Source organism: Scatophagus argus, chromosome 15, assembly GCF_020382885.2.
Source record: "Scatophagus argus isolate fScaArg1 chromosome 15, fScaArg1.pri, whole genome shotgun sequence".
Classification (NCBI taxonomy): domain Eukaryota; kingdom Metazoa; phylum Chordata; class Actinopteri; family Scatophagidae; genus Scatophagus; species Scatophagus argus.
The window spans coordinates 19,914,656-19,936,145 of NC_058507.1; the positions used below are offsets into that span (position 1 = coordinate 19,914,656).

The following is a 21,490-nucleotide window of genomic DNA, read 5'->3' on the forward strand; positions in this document are numbered from 1 at the left end:
TGTTGATACATCTTACTACTTTGGAGGATAGGGGATATTTAAAGGAACTGCTGCAATGTCCAAAACTGCATACAAAGACACAAAATCGAGTTCTAAAGGAAACTTAAACAAACTCCACATTGTGATTCTTTGAATTTGGAAAGCTGAGGTGAAAATAGTAAACCATTTTTCTACTTCTTAACATGCATCCTAAAGAAATACAATGTTTCATTTTTACATGTTTCTAGCACCATATCAAGATGTGAATGTTTGACATTTATTATGCTTGCGACCCAGTTTTCTAAGACCTTATATAACTTTAAGTCAGTTAAAATATAGATGCAAAGGTCAAACAGTCATATGGGAATTCTTTCATAAGTAAAATCTGTTCTCTGAACTCTGCAGTGGAAGCTTCTAGGTGCTGAATGATGACTTGCAGCCAGTTTATGTCGGTCAACTCTATGCGGTTTCTCAACAAACAAAAAGAATGGTATATTATTTCAGAAGAGCAAATGTCTCCTGATCGTTTATCCTCATTTAATCTTGCTCTGAAAATCCCCGAACCATACAAAATCATGACTTCTGACGTTGTAGTAAAATGTGCAGAGTTTAAGTGCTGTGAAACTGAAGACACAAGACTCTCTGATCCTCCTTCACCTGTGGGTATTCTAAAATGAGCATGAGGGCATTCACAACCACGAAACAAGCATATATATTGTAGCTCCCTCTTTGAGCTAACCAACAGTAAACATAAGCTCTGAATTGTCCCTTTGAGTCCCATCACAGAGAGTGACTGAGGCCACTCAGTCAGTTTTCACTGTCCTGAGGCATTGCCTAAATTGCATGCATTTTGATGACAAAAAGAACATTCACTGGCTTTGCGTTTCTGACGATAAGACCAGCCTTGCTCCCATTTCCTGTCACCAGTTTAAACTCTTACAAATTATGATGGATGTAAAGCTACAATAACAATGTAAAAAAGAGTGGAGTATTTTGCTGTCCTTACTTTTTGAAACCTGCCTCTATGATTAAAGGCTCAAAAGCCTATTCTCAATCAGTTTCTTATGACTAGTAAATCTTGTTATGAGTTTTGGGACTCCATGTGAAAACACATTTATCTGCAGAAGTTAAAATAGTTGTTGCTGTTTCTGGTTATTGCTCTTTTCACTGGTTCGAAGTGAGTGCTGTTTTCCTGTAAAAGGTGATGTCACATAATCCTATGAATCAATCAGAGTCTGACAACTTTTAAATGAATCTGTTAATAGTTGATGGGTTGTTTGTTTCTGCTGCCAGGCTACTGCCAATCAAATCTGATCAAATTACAAACACACTATCCTGATGAAAACTTTAAAAGGAGAATTCTGGTATTTTTAAGCCTTAACCCTATGTTTCCATATTGTGTTGTCTAAATGATTCATACTTAGCTATAGTTTTGGAACTGGTCCAATAGTTTACCTCAGCTGGCAGCTCTGACATGGCTGCAAATGCTGCAACATCAACCTTTGAGGAAATTCCAACCATCAAAGTTGTGTGCACTAGAAGTGGTTTTGTTTGTTTTGTTTTGATTTGGGTTTTTTTTTTTTTTTTTTTTTGGTGAGATTGATATTCTTAGTGTCTGACAACATTACCTCATCTAGGCTGCAAAATATTCGGCCATGGCTATGGAACTAAATCCTTGTTGGCAGTTCCTTGCGGTAAACTCCAAAGTTCTCTTTCCTTCCCTGACTCATGTGTCCGCCATCATATTCCTGCAACTATTCACCTCACAAGACTTCAAAGCAAGACTTCTCCCTGAGCGAGACTTATGTTTTTGGTTGAATAAAAATGATGATACTCTTTAACAAAAAAATCTGTCTCTGTAAGAATCATCTCTGTTGTGTTCTGTGAGGGGCAAAAAAGTACTTTTAGTGGACATAACTTTGATGGTTGGAGATGCTCCGAAATATCATGCCAAAGGCTAAAATTTTTATTGCTGCTGCTTATTTAGTTTTAAATATTTAAACCTGCAATTATTGATTTTTCGTCCACTTAAGGGCAGTGGAAACAAAATTTTCAAACTACACTGGCATATTTTAACCTTTTAAGTTAATATGGTGAACTTAGAGTTGTCTTTGTGTCCACGTGATTAATGTCAGTCCAATACACACCCCTTTTAGCTTTGTTTTTGGACTCTACGTACTTCTGACTGGAATAAGTGCTACTTTCTCAGCTATATTTGTCAGCTAACCTTGTCTAACTGCTGTTTGGCATATTGTGAAGTAGGTTTTAAGAGCTTTTTCACAGGCAAAAAAAAGCTGCTGCTGTGGCAGAAAAGGACACTATGAGAGGAGCCAGAGTGAACCAAAACAGTGAAGCTGAGTGCTGGACAACTAAGTAGAAAGCCCTGTAAGGTAGAGGTCAGGTGATCATTCTTTGTAGGTCTTATCACCCTTTCATAGCATCTTGTTGTCATTTGATATGTTGTTATTAAAATACAGATCATAACCACTTTAATGTCATCAAGAAAAGCTTACCACTTATGAGGTTTTCTGGGGCTATCAGAGGTATCTTCTTTAAGTGGATAATTTGCCCTAATCTAATCATTTTAGTTTTCTAAATCATTTCAGTACAGATATATTTAATTGTTGTTCAGAAGTTAAGATTACCACCATGAATGGTAAAGTAACCAGTTTGAGCCCAGCCACAGAAATTTGTTGCATCAGTCTGTCCTGTTTCCTGTCATCTCCTGTCCATACTGCCTGGCTGTAATAAAGGAATAAAATATCCAGAAAAAAATACTTTTAATTCAATGAGAATGGCTTCAGTATCCATAGTAATTTATCTGTACATATTGGATCACACTTTGGAGTGAGGAACTTGAAGACATAAAAGAGGGTTGATTTATATTGTGCCTGGAATCCCACAGTAACAGGAGACATTCTGGTTTCCACCAGGCTCAGCACATTTTCACAGAGAGCCCTGTCTTCAGCTTGGTTCAGTAACCATCATCAGTTGAGTTAACATTTATAAGGGCAAAGCTCCCTAACACCACCCATTCCAGTCAAACATTGATAGCAGAAATGCAATAAAATAAGATTGGAGATTGCAGATTCTTACATTCTGCTGAATCCATTTAGGGAGTGGTGTTCATGTTTAGCTTGTGCCAACAACAACTGACTGTTACGCATACGCTAATCTCATGTTTTTCTGGCAGATCAGAATAGATCAACATGCTTTGACTTGCATTCTAATCATTAAATGATACTCTGACCTAAAATATCATGATGTTAACTTTTAAATAGGCACAGATAATGTGTAGGAATTTAATTTTTTGGCGGTCTGATGTCGGGTTTTTGGTAGTTTTGTCTTTCTCTTTACTCTTTTTCACTGTCCTTATTATGATTTGTTTTTTTGTATCTGCTTTCTGCTTCTTTTGCAGTGTGGTTCACTTGTCCCAAGTGAATGACCTTGAAGTTTGTGTTTCTAATGAGAAATTCCAGGTGTCGCTATCACCATGCAAATTTTGTACAAGAACCTGCGGACACAGTGTTGTGTACAGGTAGATGACATCATTGAGTCATTGGGTATTGTTTGTACTTTTGCTCTTCAAGGTAAATGGTCATTCTATGGTTTGTTAGCCAGTGCAATGATTTTTAAGGACATGCTCAAGAAAGGGCATGCATTTGGCTCCATAAAGCAAGGAAATACCACACATGATCTGTTGCAACATTAATTTAGTTTCATAGCTACACACATATAAAAATGAAAAAAACAAACAAACAAACAAACATGTAAACCTACAAAGCTGCCTTTTGGAGGTTTTAAAAGGGTTATACCAACACTTCCATATCATTTGTGGTGGGACATTCTTAAAAAAGATAGAGCAGAGGCCACAATATCCTGGCTTTAAGCCCCAATCATGGGTCAAACTGTTTAAACACTTTAGCCTACATTTTCCAGTAGGCTCAAGTATCTTTCAGTGGGATATTTCATGCAACATGTTCACAATGACAACGCTACTTTGCGAGGAACAATGTTTTCCATGATCATTATCATAGCCAAATGGAAAATGATAGTCTGCACACAATTTCACTGCAATCAATCTAATATTTGTTAAAATAATTATCTTTGGACCAAAAAGGTAGATGAACCAACCAACCAACATTGCCGTCCTAATTGCCAAATTAAAGCTGAAGTCCAACCTGAAATATCCCCGGTGACATCATCATGGTTCATTTTCCAAACTTTAGAAGGTTCCCTCCAGAGCAGCAGTAGATATTAAACAACTGCTCAGCAATACAGCTGGTGGTTTGCGCATCCACCATCTGTCTATATGAACCCTTGTCTGTGCTTCCACGAGCAGCCAAACTTTGTGAACACATGGACTATTCACACACTGCCGTCGCACATGATCTGAAAAAACAAACTGAATGCTTGTTTTGTGCACGCAGCTACTGTATTCCTCGTCTTGAAGTCACTGGACAAGGTCATTGGAGCGGTGGTTTAGCAAAATGTTATAATAATAACAAAGTGACTCAAGTTTTATTAAATGTTTATTTACATGAATATACAGTATTGCTTGGAATTTATATACAAACTTTACAAACATGAATAATTTAATCATAAAAAAGTCAACAACTATACAACTATGGAGTTTTACACAAGGGAACAACATTGGGAAGACAGCTTAGGACAATAGGTTAAACCTGCCTAACCTGTTCTTAGTTAATAATCTAGAGACATGCTTGAAATTCTATCCACAGAAGTACCATGGCTGCATAACACTGCTAAACTAACACTGCGGAAAACCTGGGAAAATGACAGGCAGAGATGAATGTCACAGACAAACATGGTGGCCCTGTGATGAAATAAAAGACAAGAGAGGAAAACACCCAGCGTGAAAGATTTCATTTTTTTAAGTGAATAATTATCAATACATTCAATAATAGAAGTTGCATCGTACTCTATACCTTTCTATTTTGCAGTGGATTTAAGTCTTTTTTTCACAACAGGTGATGTGTGCTCACATAAAACCATGGGGAAAGACTCTACACTAAACTGACAGCACCAATACTGCTGACTTTATGTCTTATGACTAAAACATACGTCAAGAGAGCATCGATCTGTGACAATTTAACCTTGGCTGCCTGTCAAAAGCGGTACTTCAGTCATTTGTGCCACTGCGAGCCCCCATAGGCAAACATAAGTAGCAAGGCCATGTCCTGAGCAGAACTGTGTTTGTGACTACTGATGGGCTTTCAGCCAATATTTACATGGCAAATACAATGAAATGAAAGGGTGCTAAAGAGACAAAAAGGGAGAATATTGTTGGTGTGTAAGTTTCGTTCCCATTATGCACCGCCATGTAGAGGAGCCAAAAGACACAGATCAACATTTGACATGCTGTCAGCAGCAAAATGAAACAATAAAGTAGTGTTTTCTAAGAGGTGTTTACTATGTGACAATAGAAGCAGATTTTCATTCCAAAGCAAATTTTTTTATAGTAGAGAAAAAACTTGAAACAAAAGAGCGGGGGGAAAAAAAGGAAAACAAATCTTAGTTAAGAGTGAGATTTTCCTTTTTACGTTTACATTTGTTTGGTTCTAGACTCCCAGATGCTGTCTGATGACCTCTAGTGCAGTCACAATTCTATTCCTTATTGTCAAAATAAACAGCAGTCTCAGACAGAACAAGTTATCAAGTTACAGCCAAAATAAAACACCAAATAAAAAAAGATGAAAATTTGGCCCTTAACCTCCTTCATTATCTTTAAGGACAAATGTTCGGCTCAGGTTTTAAAAAGACAATCTGCACTGAAATGGACTTTGAATTGTTCTCATTTAGTGGAATTGTGCAATGGGAGAACCATGCAGCCAGTGAATAAAAGCTACTGAGTCCTTCATCTTAATAAATATTATCAAAACACCAATGTGGTGAATATGCACAGAAGAAACTATGGGAAATAAGATACATTTCCACATAGAATTTATTAACAACCTAGGAGTAAAAAAAGAATCCATGGAAAACAGTTATTAGTTTGGACAGTAAAATAAATGTGTGGCATAAAGTCTGTCATACCGTATAAAAAGACATAAATAGAGCAGATGTTAAATACTCATGAGGTTATGTGTCATTCTCTGTATCAAGATGCAGGACATTTGTTCTAGAGTTCCTAGTCAAAGTGATGTGAATCTTCATTTTCCAGCTAAGAACAGAACACTGATTTGAAATTTGATCTTGCGTTTCCTTATCAAACCCCCGAAAAGTGCAATGGGACTTCAAATATTCTTTAAAACAATTCATTTTAGAAAACATATACTTCAATACCAACCAGCTTACATCAGAAGATCAAGAGTCTGTATTTTCTTCTTTTGCATATTCCTCTACAAGCTTCTCATAGGAGTGACTGTGTTCTGAATCATCACTAGTGAACACAGATCCTTCAGATTCAGAGATCTGTTCCTCCTTGGAGTTGGTTTCAATGTTTTCATCACACGTAGTAATGGATAGTTTTGCTTTAGAGTCATCGTCATCATCATCCTCCTCCTCCTCCTCCAAGTTATTGCTGAGAAAGTTCTCTTCGTCTATAAAAGTAATATTAGCATTTTGAAATGTCAAGGGATGATACTCTTTAGATTCCCATGTCCTTCGACCACTTGGTCCACATTCTCCCACTCCTCTGTGTTCTATGTCAACATCCTTGTCAAGCTGGTTCTCATACATTTGGACCTGGTCAAGTTCTAGGTCACCCTCTACAGAGTCCTCTGTTAGCAGTAAACCATTATCTGAGCCCAGAAGGTAGTTCTTGGACTTTGAAAAAGCAACAGTGACACGATCACTGAAACTATAGCGTCTCTTTTGGCGGGGTGAACGGTCCAGACTTAGGATGGTATGACTATTAAACATGGGGGCATCATTGCAACTCTTGGAACGGCCAATCTCTTTGGCTTTATTGTTGGTGTTGACACTGCTGCTGTTGCTTCTGCCATCTTTTTTGGTGCCAATCTGCTTAATCAAGTCGTTGTAGCCTTCTTGCTTCTTGGACAGGAAGCTGAAGATGTTGACATCATTAGGAGTGGGTGGCAAACGAAGGGCAGCCTTGTGAGACTCTTTGTAGTGTCGGAGCTCATCAAGAGATAGCTTGCGCAGTTTGCGGCGTTTCTTCAGTGCCTTGTGGGCCTCAATCACCATCCGTACTTTCCAGTTGAAGAACAAAGACAGCCAGGCCAGCCCCAGATAAATCCATACTTCCACAAAGTAACGGTATAGAGTTGGGTATTCTTTATTTGGTTCCACACCTGCAAGGACAAACAAAACAGCCATTTGAATCTCGAGTTCTGGCCTGGTTTATGTGATTGTATCTATCAAAAGAATTATATTTAGTTCTCAGCTTACCTGCTACCAAGTCCCCAAAACCAATTGTGGTCAAGGTTACAAAAGAGAAGTATAAGCCTTCGATATATGTCCAACCCTCTTGGGACATAAATACAAAAGGTGGAAGGACTAAATGGATCAGCACACCCCATAGGAGAAAAATAGCTGTGCAGGTAAACTGAGCCTTTCTCTGGAAAAAAGAAAGAGAAAGAAAAAAAAAAAAGAAATAACATTACTCCAGATGAAAGCACAGAGTAATTCAAGTACTTTTTCAACAGTGGATACATGTTAATTTCTACTTACAAGTGAAAATCCTTTCTTGGTTAGATACTGGCCCAGGTGCTTGGCTCTCCCTCCAAAGAACTTTCCAAGTTCACTGATCCAGGTAAGACATAAAGGCACACCAAACAGCCCATAGAAGATGCAAAATACACGGCCCGCTGATGTTTTAGGGGCAATGTTTCCATATCCTTTAAAATTTGAAAATGAATACCAAGTGGTTAGGGTTGGGTTGTTTGAATTATCCCTAATTATGTATGTTTCTTTAATATGGCCAACAACTATTCCAACAAGCAGTCACATTCTCTTAAACATTCAAGCAGTGTAGCAAAACAGATCAAAATGGCTTGTTTCCTCTCAGAATTATAACTGTCATTGCTGAATGTCCAAAAGTACTTACCAATGGTAGTGATAACAGTGGCTGCAAAGATAACAGCATTTGGCCAGTTCCAGTTGTTGAAGGTCTTGCTGCCAGTTATGGTGACACCTTGGCCTGCAGCATCAGACACCACCTGAGGACAAAGATGAAAGATCAAATCTGAGTTTACGCTTGAATTAAGATTCAATTCACTTAAAGTAAGACAAATGGATGGATTTATTTTAGCATCAAGACTCAGATTGATGCTATCCATTGGCAGTTATGAAAAGTCTAATCTGGCTAAGATAAAGACAGACAGGAAGTTTGTCGCGTGTAAACTCAATTTCTTAAACCACATCCTTCCTATGATATGTTGATGGTATCTCCAGTGGTACTGATGAGCTGAAACGACACTCAGGTACCCTGGAGAATTGCTGCTAACCTGAGGGCTTTATAGTTCCAACCACTGCTTACATTGGTAGGGAAACAGGAAGGCAAGTGCCGCATCCCTAAACTGCTATCTGCTATCACATGATGATGCATAGATTAAAAAGAGCATCAGGTGGTTCTTCAGTGTTTGTGGTTGTTTGTGCTTGTTTTTCTTTTTCAGAGATCCAAAGTTGCAATGAATAAGTACAAGTTACACTTGGTATTACTAGGTATTAAAAAGGTAAAAAAGGTATTTTGTGCTTAATCCCCAGGCAATATTTTTTCTAACCACCTAGACCAGTGTTTCCCAACCATTTTTCAGCCACGGCACATATTTTACATTAGAAAAATCTTGTGGCATACCACCAAACAAAAATGTTCGGATCAGTTAATTGTTGTCTGTCACTACACGCCGCTCACTTAGAGTACCGATCAGGTGAAATTGGATAATCATCTGAGGTACAACTGACGGTTTCTCACGGCACACCTATGTGCCGTGGCACAGCGGTTGGGAATAACTGACCTAGACCTTGGGATACATCAATTTGCTCTTGCGAGGAAGTTTTAGTGTTGACATGCAAAGAAGGCAGAAAATGCTTAATCAATCATTCCCAACCATAAGTGCTTAAACGGCCAAAAGAGAAACTGAATTTCCCCCTGTTGATTTTTCACAAACACCCAGCCATGTGTGGTGAGACAATGCATTCCCCCTACACCAAAGTTCTTCCTTCTCCAAATTTGCTTGAAGAGAGGAAATGTGCAATGGTTGGCAAAATTCATGTAAGCTCTTAAGTACTGGAAGAAGCTTGGTTCTTTAATAATAACAGGTCTGTGACAGTTCTGCTCTGTAATTACCAGCACAAGGGGAGGCCATTCTTTTGTGTGCTGAAACAACACAGTTCCTCTGTTGGGCTTTAGGATGACAGCAGTGATGACCAAGTTTGTGTTCGAACCATGACTAGAAATTAAAGAGGAAAACCTCACTCAAGTGAACAACTGCTGCTTACGCACTTTCACATTTGACAGCCCTCCCGACAGTCCACAGTCTCTGTAATTACTGGTTACATCTATATGCATGGGGTAACCTTGCTATTGTCCATGTTGAGGCTAAAATCTTATTTGGTTTAAGATGATTACAGAAAACTTTGATACCCCACAAGTGCATATCCCTGTTGACCCAATGAACTACCTCACACTACAGCTGCATAGGTATAATAAAAAAAATGTTTGGGTCCATTTACGATCCAATTGGGCAGAACGGGCTACATTTAATATGACATGTAGCCTTGTAATCTGCACAATGTACTTTCTAAAAATAAATATTCCTCTAAAAACGTTCTTGCACAACAGGTGAAAACCCTTGTGAAACAAAGAAATGACTTGCATGACTCGAAAGTGAAAAAGCGTTTACAATAATACAACTGCACAAGTATTATAAATGAAAGTAAATCCAAATCTATTCTGCTTCTGGGGAGCTCTATCGAAACAAAACATGTAAGAGATCATTGTTGTTTTCCCTGCCAAATCATCACCACATGTAAATCTATCTGAAGTGACTCAGGCAGAAATGCTCAGGAACAAGGTAATCCACCTTTATTTAGCAATGTTCACCAACTTCCTGCTTCACTCTGACTCTCCTGGAATTTTCAGCAACAGGTAACAAAATTAATTGCACCTTTACCTTGAATAACTTTACCTTGAATAAAAATTATTTTTTTGTAATGACATAAATACAGAACTCAACAGAATGTTTAACAAAGATCTAATGGTTTTAGATATTTTATGTGGAAATTTTACATATTACATCTTTAAAATTCACATGACAGCCTGCTTGTGGTAAATCCACCCCAAAATCATTATTCATTCATGCCTCTTTTGTAACCAATATGAAATTTTACCCCACCGGCTCTGCAGAAATTTTGGGTGTTTGAGGTTTGTTTGCTATGTGGAAAAAAAACCAAAAAAAACCCGAAAAAAGTGACAAATGTTATGTTTGTGTGTCAAATTTGTGTGCTCAGCACTACACCTTATTCTAGCCTAATGAGGGTGATTTGCACATGTTCACAGCCTGCCTGCCAGATAAAAAGTGCTGAAGTTTGAAATGTACAAAATGCTGATTCACAGGAATACAATGAGGGCAGAGAGCAAGCTAAAGAGTGACATTCGTGTTCTCAATGAGATACAACTTTTAAAAATAACGCAGGTCGCAAATCTTTAAACATCCTGTCTTGCTACCATTTAACTACACAGGTAAAGGAGAAATATTTTTTTCTTCCATCCACAAAGCACTAAAACAGTGACAAAATGCTCATACAGGACTGAACAAGCTTTGCAAGTCAAAGGTCCTTGAGAGGTTAAGGGGTTGGCCACTGGTCAAGTCATGGTTGTCTCAGGTCACAAATAACCCTGAGAACAAGGCAAAAAGCACAAACACTGGGGGAGAAAGAAGAAAAGACACTCTGTGTCACACTGAACCTAAACCAACTTTAGTAGAAGTTGTTAAACTGCCATCTCTGGAAGTCTAACCAATGGAGAAATTGCTATGAGACCAATTGCTAATCCAGCAACCTTGGCTAAAAAATTAGCAGTTATAAATCCCTAATGATGTACAGCAAAATGGCATTTTGCCAAGTGGTACAGCCAGTGCATGACATGCATGAAATGAGGGAAGAAACATTTCAAAATGTGCTAAACAAAATGAAACCACAAGCTTATTAATGAAGAACTTAAGTTAGTGTTAATACTGATTCATACTCGTACTATATTGGTAGACTCAATTGATGAAGTAGTACAACATTAGTGGCTGCTTGCTTTTACAAAAGATAACACCTTGGGTTGTGGTTGACTTATCACTGCCAAAAATGCCCAGTCCAGTAAAACAACCTGACTGAGCAACTCATAACACCAGCATGAAACTCCTAGCCACGTAACCCGAGAAACCTTTTTGAATTTGAAAAAAAAAAAGAAAGAAAAAAAGTGGCAATTATTTGGATAATTCTTGTTGATTTGATAATTAATGGTTCCTCATTGTCAAATGTGAGGATTTCATTTACCGCCATATATTTATATAAAAACATGACATTTGAAGAAGTCACCTGATAGTCTGGGAGTTACAATGGATGATTTTGCACAATTGTTTGACATTTTACAGACTAAAACATTAATAAAATAAGTAGTCTGCATATGAGTCTATTATTAATACCATTTTATCTCAAAGGCAAATTATTATAATGACACATGTGCCCATAAAACAAAAGTTGCCAAAAATGGTGCAAAGTATCACATTAGGCTAAAAATGGTATTGGCACAACATGACAGAAGGCTGTAAATGTTTGAACACACAATTTATGCGCAAAAAAATATGCTTGTTGTCAGCTGCAAGTTGCAGTAAATAATATCAGAGAAAAAGAATACGGAGTGGAAACCGGTTTGGCAGAAGAGTTTGGAAATGTTCTACTGGATGTTTATTTTTTGAAATGAACCAATAATACAAATAACAACTGATGAGCTATAGACAATCAATCCAATGAGTCCAAGTTACACACGTTGTGAAAAGCTTGATATGAAATATATCATTTTGACTTGTATTCATACTGAAAGTCACAATATTCCACAGAAAGACCAAAACAGAGCCAGTGTCACATTCTTCAAGTACAGGATTCCCTTCTTTTGTGAAACTGGAAATACTGCCAAACGGCAGGCATAGCAGTCTGCCGCTGCCACACTCTGATAACCAAAGAACCGTAAAAACCACAAAGACAAACTCCAACTGTTATCAGACAGCTGGCGGCCCAGCATACCACTCCAGTTACTAGGTATTTTTCCACTTCCAGTACATGTGCACAACATGACTGCTGTGTTGACCGATGTACGGACAAAGAAGTCACTCAAGCCTTTCCGTGTCACTATGTATTGATTTCGGTATTGATACGAGGTGGATGGATTGCAGTCAATGCATCCAGAAAACAAAGCAGAGATTTCACTGTGTGCACACTTTAAAGATCTCCCACACAGTGTAGGGCAAAACCCTGCAAAAGAGGGAAATATGAAAGGCGTAAAATTATGTTTCCATGATTTGTTCCAACGCTGAGAAGAAACTGATGGTGACGCAGACCAAGTCCAGACAATGTATGTCCAGCTTTTTCTGGGTTTGATACGCATGAAGAAGGGCAAGCTGTAAATGGATTCTTACATCTTCCAACTGTTAAGCAGAGCATATTTGAACAGATTTGTAAGCGGCTGTGGAAAACTAGGCTGTACTGCATGAGAGTGAAGGACTTCCTTCATTAACATCACATAAGGTATTCTGCTTTGTTTGCCAATGTCTTTGTTGAGGAGATAAACATTTCATTAAATTACACTCGACTGAAACTTGGTTTGGACTCGTTGCAGGATGTGCTATACTACAGAATGGACTGGTTTTAATTACTTGAATTAAATGGTTGCATTCTCACAATGCACAATACATGCAGCCATTTGAGGCTGAAGTAAAATCTAATTAGCAATACAAGGCAGTCAGGATATTTCTGTCTGACTAACTAACTACCTAAATCAAACTCATGACACTGAAATACAGTGCTACTTTCCATGACTTCAGTGTAATTTCTTTTTTGACACAATTTCAAAAGAGGAAGAAAGACTTGGCTATTTCAAGCCAGCAGCCCCAAGACAGCATCCTAGGCACATGACAAAGCTAGCAATCCCCCAAAACAGAGTGCTACTTCATTCACTTGTGCTTTTTCATTCTTACCAGGGGCCATGTTTTATTTTACGCATGTGACAGTGTGTTAAACAGTGTTTGCAAACTGCTTATTTAGCCACACAAATGTGATCTTTAAGTCATGTGCAACGGGACTGTAATAAAAAAAAAAAAGTGAGTGGAAAGAACTACCTAACACTACCCTGCAGGAAGGCAAATTTTAAGTTGACATCACTGGTCACAGATGATTCATTACAGGTAACTGTTGATCCTGCAATGTTCTGAGCTAAGAAAACAAAAAGTTAATTTCCAAACGTAATTTGTAATATCTGAATATTTTCCCATCATTTTATATGATACAACCTGGAACGCATTGGTTTTCAAATGAGTGGAAATAATTGCGTTTTTTTTTTTTTTTGTGAAAAAGATCGAAACTGAGGAAATAATGGGACAGTTGGCAGCTTGTTTGGGATTTATTCAACACTCAGAAGGAGCTGTGAAAACCCACACTGCTTAAATGACTGAAATACACATACACGTATTCAAGTATGGTTTAGAGAAGTATGTGGTATGGTGCCGTCCTCCTGCCTTTGTCCACAGTGCTTTTGGGCAACACGGAGCAACACAGAGAATGCAGCTTACACTTCATGCTATGACCAGCATTGAATTCTTAATTGCAGAAGAGATAACGTGCAGCCATCCCTTAAATGGGCTTTTATAACAGCTTCTCAAGAGCCTGCATTGACGGGCCATAAAATCCAATCTGTAAACTGTGACTACTTCAAGGCTCCTACAGTTAATAGTAAACTCCTTGTTAATAAAACAGAGAAGACTAACTTTTACAAGACTGTCACCTTCTCTTGTTAAACCAGCTTCTAACTGTTAACAAGCTGAGCAAAGTTTCCACAATGGAAACTTAATAGAATGTCTGACACAAATGAAGTCGATAAAGGCAACCGAGTGTAAAAAGCTCTATGTTTATCTGTTTTAATATATGGACTCTAAAGCCTTTGCAGCAGGTGTCTTGGCAAACAGCAACAGAGGAAAAATACTGCTAGACTACTGGAAAGACGATAGCAGGTCAGCACAACTGACTGAGTAACTGGGGAAGAGGTTAAGAAGTCAAACATGTGATTTTATATTATCTTTTCAAAGTGGAACCCCACAGATGGTATTATGTGGGCTTTCTCCCCCAGAGAGCCCGCAGGAGCAGGAAATGTTTCAGTTTCAGTTGAGCCACCTTGAAGAGTTCGACCAAAATTACAGCCCTTTCAGCTGGTTTGCAGCTGCGACTACCAAAAGGAAATTTTTAAAAATGTCTCACCCATATTATTCCTAGCTACATTCAGAAGCAGACCTGGCCATTGCAATGCTTTGGCTGTTACAGAGATGCCACAAATGGGGGGAGGTTCATGGGCATATCCCTTTCAGTGCTCCCGAAACACAAAAAGGAAAAGCAGAGGGAAGCAGAAGGGGGGATGGGGGGGAGGGTGATAAATCTCCCTAATACTGATGTGGGCCCAGAAAGGGGAACAGGTTCAGACGTGTTTCTGGTCAGGCTTGCAAAAAAGTTAAAAAGAAAACAGGGAGAGAGATAGTGTGTTGCGTATACCTCCACAAACACATAAATCAGGGTTTCTTTTCTGCACTCTCCTTCCTTGGTGAAAGATTTGCCCCTGACATGTGACCATTATATCCGCTTGTCATACATTTCAGATGGAGTCAAGGTCATAACGTCTCCACATTTCAAGGAAGCAAATAAACAACACGACGTGGGGCGAACACCTGTGATATCACAGGAGTGTTGACTTAGTTCATTCAGTGGGAAAAACCACGGAGGTCAATGGCACCAGCTTTACTGCAGGTTAAGGAATAGCCATCTTGACAAAAATTTGGCAATGGAACACCATGTACTGCAGCTTTTAAAAGGCTGAGGTTACAGATTGGCCCTCCACACCCAGTATCACAATCACTGCTCCAGACAGTCCATCAGTTTTACAAGAGAAAATGGACTTAACCAGGTAATAAAACAATTATCATCATTAGGTACGGACATAAGGTGCCCACCACAGATAACACCAGATTATCTCAACAAGGCTTCCCAGTGAACTTTAATAACAGCCCATATTTTAAGGACTTCAAGCTCATAAACTAAGTGCAGGCATGTTGACCCACAAAGATGAACCCTAGACCAACAACATCTCACTCCTCAGGACTTTTGTTTGGTGAACGCTCACACAGCAGCTGAGGCTCTTTTTGGCCCTCATGTGTCACCTCTTCAAAACTGGACAAAAGAAATGCAGAAATACAGTATTTGTAATAAGATAAATAATTATATACAACACTGATTAGATGATTCACTTTGAAATCATCCTCATGTGGACTGAAATAAGCGTGCAGCAGTGATCGTGCTTTACATTAAGATGTTTTTCAGAAATCCAACAGAAAAAAATGTTCAGAACGTGTCCATACCTCTAAAATTCTGTCCAAATCATCTTTCGTCAGACAGGGATAGTCCTCAAGTATTTTATCCTTCTGGGCACTATACTGCTTTGCAGCCAGCTTCCAATTGGGCTCCTCCAGGACTTGAAAAATTGCTGCCCCAATGGACAGGTAAAAAATAATGGCAGAAGTCAACAAGGGGCCTTTATCTACCATAATTATGTACAATGACTCAACTTGGAGAGCGCGGGACAGGGGAAAAAGAGAGAGAGAAAGGAGGGGGTAGATAACAATACCCGAAGTTATGCGGGACTCATTCTCAGCAAGTCTTTTGGTTTACAAAATGTTTCTTCTTCCGCGCGAGGGTTCTGAAAAATGAGTGAAACGTGCCGCTGCCGACAGCATTGGGCTCGAGACATAACAAGATAAAAGTAGGCATAAAGCGGGACTGAGCGCGCGTGGAACCGCAGCCGCAATACTACTCCCTCCACGTGCACTGCCAGAGAAATACTGGGGCTGAAGTAGTGAACTCTGAGCAGGGGAGTGGAGAAGAGCAGCGAGGATCCGCCCCGATGGAGGGGGTGGGGGCACCTCCCCTGCAGTTTGTTTCTTTTTGACCACAGGTGTGCTGCTGCCGAGAAACTGTGGCATGCAAAGGTAACTTTCACAGCAAAAACTTCAAAAAGCGCCTCAACCACTGACCATTTAAAACTTCAAAGCACTCTTTGTGAAATTATAGCTTACAACAAATGAAATACAACTCTAAAGAGCTCCTTTTATTCATCCCCCCCCAACACATTTTCATGAGTTTTACTATACACAAAAAGTGCTATAATTACTCTGTGTTGTTCTTATAAGATTTTGTGACATCTTGTTGAGTTTCCCTTTTAACAGTGACTTTATATTGGCCCTAGTTTTTAAATATATGATAATATATGTCCAAAAAAAATGTGGCTGCATATTTTGGAATTGAAAATGTCACTTGTAATGCATTTAAGCTCCATAGTCAACAGAGTGCAAATACAAATTTTTGTGGCACAAACTGCAATTGATTGCATGTGATTGCGTGTGACTTCAGAGAACTGCAGCACAGACAGTAAGTGCTGCAAATATCATAATCAGGTCTGTCAAAAGTAATTAAAGGAAGATATAAATCACCACATACTTAAGAACTTGTTTAACCCGTCAAGAACGTGGAGTTTGATGTGATATTATTTTTTCCGAGTGCAGCCATCTTGCAAATGAAGAAGTGGAGAGCCCCTAAAGGTAACCTGTGTCAATGTCCAGAACTCAATTGCTCAAATGTTTGCTCAAGTGATGCATTCTGTTTTCTTTGTCGATGCTGTGAGGAGCAAAGATCAAACAAAGGAACAAATATATTGATTAGTGCTTAAGTAGAGCCAATGATCCTCAGACTGAGATAACAGGATTTATTATCTTACCTGTCAATCAAAGTACTGAGTTGGACACTGCATGTAATTTGCATTAGTCTGCTTTAGAAGGTGTGAGAATAGGCAAAATCAAAATGATGTACTCCTCCAAAAACACTGTTGTCACAAGACCTCAGTGTACTTGTGGTCTCTGTTGGAAGTTGGCAGCTTTGTGCAAATTACATGCAACACAACAAAATATTGCATCATGATCCCTACTTGCCCAAGGCCGAGCGTGTGTGTATTATGATTTATCTTCCACGCAAGTACACGTATAAACTCAAGCTGCTCATTTTTAGAAAACGACACTCCTACATATTTCTGCAGTGCTTTGCTTCCTCCATCTGTCTTTCTTTTCTACAATGGTATAAAATCAAAGGCAAATCACTGCATTGCTTTTGTTCAAAATGTGTGTGAAACTGTGGGACAACAATGGGGCGAAAGACTTTAAAAGAACAGATTATATTTTGTTAAATAGGTCACAGGAAAAAAATACCTTCATCAAGTCAGAAAACACCTTTGACATGTTACTATATTCGGAATCAGCTCAGTTTACCTAAAGTTATTCTTTCATTAAATGTTTAGGTTAGACATTCTATGAAATGTGACATTTTATCTTTGGCTGCGCTTTATTTGGTTAATTCTGTTCCCTCATACATCAAACTTGTGACAAAATTAAATTAAGTTAAATTAAATTAATAGTTGGACATTTTGGGAAATTTGCTTACTTTCATTCAGCTCAACGAAATGTCTGAACAACGTCAGAAATCAAAGGCCAAGGGCATCCATCCCCTGCTATGATCTGCACCACTATACTGAAGAAAAACGGTCACAATGTTCTTCAAGACCCCTCCCGCCATTTTTTCATTTCCTCTCTTCTTTATGCCCCAAACTCTTGAGCCAGCAGAGTATAAACCATAGCTGGTGGTTGTACTGACAGCTTCCCCATAACGTGGTGATGGTGATATCCTTCTCTAGTCCAGAACTTTACAAAGTCATTATTTGGGTGAAAAATAAAATATTTGATTCTGCTTTTCAAATAGGAGCTCAGAAACAATAGATACACTCTCTTAGCAGTCACATGATGCTATAGAGTCCATCACTTGACCATGAAGCTGCAGTCTGTGGTGGAGTCTGCCTGTGCTCTCATTGTGTATGACTGCAGTCCTCCACAAGGCCTTTTTTTTATTAGACTAAAAAAGCTAAGTGGATTTAGCAGACACATATCAGTGTAGTCCGGCAGTGCAGGTTCAGAGGAGTGACTTTGGAGGGGGCCTGAGGGCATGGGATGGAATTATTTTAGGCTAGACTTTCATAATCAAGCTACTCTTGTTTGTTTCTCTAATCTTACCAACCCCAACTTTATAATATATAAGTTTTCTGTTTTCACATGTTGCTAAAAAAAAGAAAGAAGAAAAAGAATGCACTGATTGTGACATTAAGACTGTTCTTACATAAATCTAAAGAGATTAATCTTTCCTAAATGTTGTCCCATTGGTCCCTTTGGGCTGACAGTAAACACAGTCTAAGGCCAAACATCCGCAGATGCTCAGAGATACTACATACTGTACTGTGGAGCTGATGAAACCCATCATGGAGGTCTGCCCTATGGGAAAGAAGGGGACTTCCGGAGTTTCAGGCTGGCCTGATAAGACAACCGGAAGAGTCACATCAGACAACAAAGTATCTGTAGATGCATTAACACATGTTTAATTTGGTGACCAAAAGTCTCAAAAGAGGACAAAAGATCTTAGAAAGCCCAAAGCTTTTGCTGCATGAGAATGCAGTACAGAGTTTAGGATCAAGGTATTGAAGCAAGAAGGTGTGATCTGTTTATTTTCACTTATCATATTCCTAGGAAATGCACACACAAACACCCATCCTAGACAAAAATTATAGCATTGATATAATATGCACTTTTTTAGGTTGTACAAGCAAAATAGGAAAGCTCAAATTACAGTTTTAATTACTGAGCTCACACTAAATATGGAAAAAAAAACTGCTTTGAATGCTTAGTGTTCAAGCAAAATAAGTGAGAAGGAAGTAAGTGGAAATTCCAGGAAAAAGCTTGACGTAAGAGCTGGCATATATCATGGCATTTACCCAGTAACAACTTTTAAACAAGACTCTCTGGTTCACAGTTCTGTGAAGATGTTACAGTGATATAGAAATTGCAAGTGAAACCGGTAGAGCGAAGAGGTGACTATTAATCTCACTTTCAATTCCTTAACGATGTGAAGGTAATTTGATTTGTAAAGACACTCTTGCAGTTACTGTTTGCATCAGCAAATCTCCTGTTTCTGGGACAGAGAGAATGTTGAGTTTACTTAACAGAGTATTACTCAATCAGGTTAATAACGTTCAACATGACCAAAAGCATCTGCCCTGCTAAAGCCTCTTTAGCTAAGAGACCTTAGATTGTCTTAGCTAAGACTATTATTATTATAATGACAATGAACAAACGATGCTGTAAATTTCACCAAAAAAGAAGCCAGATTCCATTGATAATACCCAGAATTTACAGACTCAGTGAGTTTTCTTTCAATTACTAAAAATGTCTAATTGTTTATAGTATGTGCTTCCTGTTTGTTAAGTAATACTGTTTGTAAAGGATTATTTTTAGTGAGTGTAGGTGTGTACAGTGAAATGTACCATGTGAAATGAGTGAAGGACGACTTCCTAGTCCCATTGTTCTATGTTTCACATTGTGTTTTTTTTGTTTTGGTTTTTTCATTTCTGAGCTTCTCAGTGGGAAGGAAACCGGCACAATCAGCCAGCTAATTTGCTTGTGACTGGTATGTATTTCTTTGAGTGTGCAATTTTACAGGATCCCTTTCCAAACACAGAAATTGGAGGGCCAAAACTAATAGTCTCATTCATAATAAGTACTTTAATTAGTCCAAGCATCACAGATTGATTGACCTATGACCTATGTAATTTTATGGTTCACCATATTCAAATCATAGTGACTAATATGAACCATATGAAAAGTCCCTAATGTGCAATGTGTCTCTCCTTAAAGTTATGCACAAAAGAAGGCTGAAACTAAGCTGTTTGAATAGCTTATTACATTTACTACCTCAGGGTGTTCAAATAGCTTTATTATTTACTTGCTATATTTAAGTACAAAACTTTTACAGTTGATATTAAAATGAAACTGGAGTTTCCACCTAACTCAGTATTTGAGGGCAGGTTAGCATCCAGCAAGTACAAAAGTAAATTGCTTGCCTGAAGACAAGGCGCTGCACTGATTTGACTGGTGAGGTTTCTGTGAGTTATTGCACGGTGAAAGTCTACTGCTGAACCTGTTAGTTTACTATGCAGATCCTGCATCCTGTAAAAGATCCCACACTGAATGTGACCTTTTATAAGCTTACTATGTTTATGTTAACTTAATATCAGGTTAGTGGAGTTTTGCAGAGTATCTTTAGAAACTGCTGTGTGCCACTGTGAGCCATTTTATGCTTTAGGAATAGTGAAACCAAAATTTTTAATACTTGACAGGTTTTTATGCTTGGTCCTGCATAACAAGTAAGCTCTTTGGCAGCTTTTTGTCTTACTTGATACATGATACTTCTACCATGTACTGAGAGCTTTTTACATGACAGTGAGAACAGTTCTGGTTCACTTTCAACAAGTTAACAATTGGATAAAGCTAAATTTATTTGACATGTACTTTAAGATTTTAATTTGGTAAAAATCCCTTCTGCTTACATGGAGGGGGAGGGTATCTGACCTATACTGCAGCCAGCCACTAGGGGGTGATCCAGATATTTTGGTTCATTTTTGGGGAGCTCTCAAGTCGCCTGTCTTTATACACAGTCAGTGAGTGGAACACCAAACAGCCAGACACAGGAGCAGTTTCTTCTCACAGGCCGTCACGCTGATGAACAGTCAGCAGCCCTTTAAGAACAAATTCATTTCCATTATAGGTTCTATGTTTACAGTTTGAAATGCACTGTTTGTAAAATACATGTAAATCTTGCACATTATATGTATGTATACATACACATGCATAGACATAATCATTCCATATATATCCATTCATTTAATGGATTTGCATTATTTGCAACATACAGAATAATGACTTTCCATTGCTGCTTTTTTTAAATACCTAATTTCTGTATAAATACCAAATTCACATTCCTTGAATGTTTACAAATACTTGGCCAGTAAAGCTGATTGTGATTCTGCATGACTAATGAGAACAGCCACATGCAAATAATCTCAGAGCCAAGCTGCTCTGCCACTTCTTGAACTTGTTTGTCACTAGCTTTGGAGCATTTCCGCCAGTTTGGGATGTTTTGAACTGTGAACTCACCAGTGTTGGGTGGAGTTGCTCATCTTGGTTTGTTTATCATACATAACAGTGGCTTTGTGGTGCCAGTCTGGTATTAAATATTGCAACTGCTTTCAACGAAAGAGGGCCATAGTGAAACTGATGCACGCTGTGTTATAATTCCTAGAAACACATGACCTGACAGGAAAACAATCCAAATTCACATGAACACCTTCTTGGAT

The 21,490-nt window shown here is 38.5% G+C and overlaps 1 protein-coding gene across 1 annotated transcript; it reads right to left on the reverse strand.

Annotated features, from left to right (window-relative positions):
* Positions 1 to 4,493: 4,493 nt before the first annotated feature.
* Positions 4,494 to 16,066, reverse strand: kcnk5a (potassium channel, subfamily K, member 5a). Its single transcript, XM_046413151.1, has 5 exons — positions 15,570 to 16,066; positions 8,012 to 8,123; positions 7,636 to 7,802; positions 7,354 to 7,522; positions 4,494 to 7,256 (listed from the first exon to the last, which is right to left on the reverse strand). Exons 1-5 carry the CDS (start codon positions 15,753 to 15,755, stop codon positions 6,307 to 6,309), a joined length of 1,584 nt encoding a protein of 527 aa, XP_046269107.1. The 5' UTR covers positions 15,756 to 16,066; the 3' UTR covers positions 4,494 to 6,306.
* Between the last annotated feature and the right edge of the window lie 5,424 nt (positions 16,067 to 21,490).